General features: G+C 25.8%; 1 protein-coding gene across 1 annotated transcript; it reads left to right on the top strand.

Moving 5' to 3' along the window:
• The first annotated feature begins 1,161 nt into the window (after positions 1-1,161).
• LOC108689347 (odorant receptor 4-like) lies at positions 1,162-3,397 on the top strand. Its single transcript, XM_018196078.1, has 6 exons — positions 1,162-1,211; positions 1,347-1,463; positions 1,525-1,615; positions 2,456-2,598; positions 3,123-3,255; positions 3,344-3,397. The coding sequence occupies exons 1-6, from the start codon at positions 1,162-1,164 to the stop codon at positions 3,395-3,397; spliced, it is 588 nt and encodes a 195-aa protein (XP_018051567.1).
• Positions 3,398-4,734: the final 1,337 nt, after the last annotated feature.

Genomic DNA, 4,734 nt, shown 5'->3' with positions numbered 1-4,734 from the left:
TATGTATTTACTATTTTATAATTTTAATTATAAAACTTTCATTATGTTATTTGTCACTACAAAGGAGCTGGCCATTTTAAACTTACAATTTGCTAATTAATTAAGGAAATAATTTCGAGATCTCTTATCTATTACAGCTTGCAACATTTTTGACTGCAGAATGCACTCCTGAACTTATAATAAAAGTTTTTTCTACTGTAATATTTTGTATTACATACATCATAAATTATAATGCATTTTGGATAAATACCGATAATGTAAGCAGTATCAATGTTATATTTAAAAAATACGCTTCATAAATAAATTCCCACATATGACAATATATTCAAGTTTTCTAATAACAAATTTTATTATTATTATAATAATATATAGGTAAAATGTTTAATGGAACGACTACAGCAAATATGTAACGAGTTAAAGGACGAAAATGAACTCAATATCATGAAAGAATACGGAAACAATGTAAAACGTTATACAACTGTATTCATATGTAAGACAACATAATAATGTGAAAATATATATTAATGTAAATATATGTATATTACACTGCTAAATGAAAATTACTCATAACAAGTTCTTCTTCTAAAAATTAACTAAATATAACTAAATATAAAATAAATTAAATATTATTTTTATATTTATATTAAAAATAATCATCATATTCTTCTAGAAAGTAAAAATATTTTAAGAATAATGAAAAAACAGAATTTTATAATACGTAATAAATATAGATATATGTATATGTATACATATATATACATCATTTTAGTCATTACGTTGAAAACGTAAAGAATTTTTTGTAATTAACATTTGCATAAAATATAATATAGAAGAGAAATAATTATATAGCACAAAAGTTTAAAAAGGTATCATATTTCGCTTTAAGTGGATATTTAAAAAATAGTGAAATATTTACATAATTATTTTTTTTTAATGTTCTTAGTGTTTGCCATGTCCTGTATATTTATCGGTATTTTAACGCAAATTTTGTGGATAATATTTGATATTGTTTTACAAACAAATGGATCTCATTCGCGCCAAATGCTACATATCATGGTATCTGAATCCTTTATCGATGAAGAAAAATATTATTACATAATTTTATTATATACAAATGTAGTCGTATGTATAGGAGCGATTACGTTAACTGCAATAGGAACAATGCTCAGAGGATATCTTATACACGTTTGTGGAATGTTTAAAATTGCCAGGTAAAAAATAAATCTACAAATAAATCATTTGTCAGATTTTGAACGTTATATAGTTCCAAACTAGATCTTAATATTGTCTTAATAGAAATTATGACTTATGGAGAACTGTATTTATAGCTTAAAATTAATTTGTAGTTATCGTATCGAGCAAGCATTCAAATATTCAATCAAAATATTCGACAGCATCGAGAACGAGATTATGATATACAAAGAAATAATTTGCGCTGTCGATATTCATTGTAAAGCTATAAAGTAGGTATCTATGTGTAACAGCATTTATATAATATTTGAAATAATATTTTACTTTTTTAAGGTATTCCGAATTTCTATTATCTAGTTTTGAAGGATCCTTTTTAGCATTAACAGTGATTAGTGTAATTTGTTTGAGTCTCAATCTTTTTGCAGTGAGTTTTCTCTTGTTTTTAAACATATTATTATTTAACGTGAATAAACGTAAATTATGTCATAATGTTTGAACTTTAAAAAAAATATATAAAAAAATATGAAATAAAAAACATAATTAAATAATTACGAAACTAATTAAAGACAAATTCTAATTTGTTTTTAACTATTCAAAATTGTTAAAAAAAAAAAGAATAAATGCAGATTATTTTATTGTATATATCATATGCTAAGTTTACATCCTGAATTTAAGTTGTAGCCTATCAAAAATCGATAAATTATTTGAACCCCTTTTGTAAGCATTGATAGATGATCTATCTTTAGTTCTAAGTCAGATCTCATTCTTACGTGATCTGACTTAAAATATGAAATCGCTAGTAAATTCAATGTCAAACTGTCAATATAAACTCAGTCAACTATCAACTAATCAATTTCGCGGTTTAAAAAATAAAAACATAACCGGCATAAAGGGCACTGAAACCTCGAATGTATTTTAAATTGCTTACGGTGGAAGCACAGAGTTTTGCATAATTATACATGCATAAGAAAATGAATCAATCAAAATTCTTCTTTTCTTCTTTTCCATGAAATAAAATATTCTGATTGATTGATTTTCGTATACTTTATGGATTATGCATTAAGCAAAAGTCTGTCTTCGATCTGAAACGATTGATGGCTAGACCTATCTTAAGTCACAATATAGGTCAGATCATGCATATGTCTCTCACTGTAAAAAAAAAACCAATTACTTGTAATCTATACTAACATATTTTTGTATACAAAATAAGTTACTTATTACTATAAGTATACCTAAAATTTTTACCATAGCCATAATATATTAGATTTTTCACAGTGTGTCCATTGGAAACAAAGAAGAATTCTTATTTCATCTTTTGATTGTGTTGGCTATTTTTGTGTATATGTTTATAGCTAACTATACAGGACAAGAAATTATGGATCACAATAATTATATATACATTACAGCGTAAGAAATTGTTTCATATATTGTATATAATTATCGCGTCTCCATTTTTATTTAATTCTAATTATTATCGTACTTATTCTTTAATTAAAATAAAGATTATTAATTTATAGTTATATAAATATTGAATTTAATATAATAGTTATGCACCCCAATTATTTGGGGAAGAGATAGAGGGCTTTTATTTATACTGTTTGTCAAAATTTAATTTCCAATATAATTCTAAATTTTTTATAGAACGAGTGCTTAAACACATTTCCACTAATAAGAGTAATAATTTAAGAAAATACGAAACACATAAAATATGACTAGTGCTTCTGGACGCTCTCTCTCTCTCCCTCCCTCTCTCTCTCTCTCTCTCTCTCTCTCCCCCCCCCCTCTTCTTTGTTTCTCTCTTTCAGTTTAATTTGGATTAATAATAAAAGATAATAATCAAAATGTCAGCAAATGTTTAGAATTTATTAAATTATTAGTAAAACATTTTGTCGGCAGACGAAAATCTTTTCATTATTGTCTTTGTTTTATAGATACAATGTTCGATGGTATGTAGCTCCAGTGTACACTCAGAAGTTGATACTTTTTATATTACAAAGAAGTGGCAAAGCAGTTGCTGTGAATTTTGGCAATATAATTGTGGTATCTTTAGAGTGTTTTGCCATGGTAATAATTATTCTATGTCATATAATATCTTAAACATGACTTATCACTTTCCCAATGATAATGCAACGAAAGACGTATTTCGTTACAGTTATTAAAAGCATCGATGTCTTATTTCACGTTCATGTATTCTACACAGCATTGACACGAAGGTTCATTACTTAACAAAAATCGGATGTTTAATTCTCACAATTAAAAGAATAAAATATGATTTAAGAAATGCTTGTATAAATCACAATGAATGTTAATGTAGTTGATTTTTTATTCCCAACTGCTGCCAACCGAAAGTACAACAGAGTATATACTTTTCTCCAAAATCGAATTGATTGTTACCTCAATTCTCAGTAATTACAATATAGTTTAATTGATATCCACATATATATGAGTTTCTTATTTGATTTGTAATATACAATTATCATTAGTTGTTCCGTAAAAAATATTATTTCAAACACATTATTTTTGCTCGGCTATTATTTCATCTACATGTTCTCTCATCGCTATTATAAGAAAAAAATCGTGCCGATATAAGCTTCTTTATGTTTATGTTTATGTTTATAAATAAATATGCAGAAACTTAGAAAATAGAATTTAAAAAACGCAGACGCAATGTAGTATACAAAATAGAGATGTTCCCAATAAGAAATTATTGTATGTGATATTTATACTACTAGGGGAGACGGAAATTAATTGTCGTGCGCGATAAAGTCATTAGATTTCTAAAATACAATTGATTTCAGAATTGATGCTCAAAATAGCCAAAGTAAACGTATATATAGTACATTATTATATAGTACATTATTTCAAGTACACATGTGTACAGTATAATCTATGTGTGACTAAATCCATGATTGTAGTCAGCCACTTTAAAAAAATGAGATAACCCGGATCGAGATAAAAACGTTTGCCCTGGTCGAATGATCTTTAAAAATACTCAAGCTCTTGCGGTGATCATGCATGTGTACTTTCATATTCCTGAACTGTATTTGCATGTATCCTTTATGCACTTTTATGCGTTAAATTTCTGCAGCAATAAATCCGTATTATATACTAAAAAACACATAAATTAAACATTCGTATATATTCTTTTGATCATAAATAAACTAATTACAATTAAAAAACATTGATTTACATACTTAATGGATTCATTTTTCCAAATAAAGTACACTGAAAAAAAATATAGTTAATTTTATATAAATATTTAGTTGAATACTAAATTAAATATTTATTAAAATTGACTATATTTTTTTCTCAGTGTACATATTCATTAATTTGAAATGGCCGCGTTATGCATCAAAATGAATACAAGTTTGTGATATTTTATAGATCTAGTGACTTTAGTACGTAGTTGATTGTCAAAATGTTGTAATTCAAACAGGATATGGTAGAAAAATCTCTTTTTTTTTACTATAGATTGCTGATATAATATTAATTTATTATGTAAAATGATTTGCACCACGCATAGGCATATATTATTTATAGCGA

The sequence above is a fragment of the Atta colombica genome, unplaced genomic scaffold (genome assembly GCF_001594045.1).
Source record: "Atta colombica isolate Treedump-2 unplaced genomic scaffold, Acol1.0 scaffold27, whole genome shotgun sequence".
Classification (NCBI taxonomy): domain Eukaryota; kingdom Metazoa; phylum Arthropoda; class Insecta; order Hymenoptera; family Formicidae; genus Atta; species Atta colombica.
The sequence above is the reverse complement of the archived record's forward strand: the minus strand, read 5'-3'. Positions and strand labels throughout refer to the sequence as shown.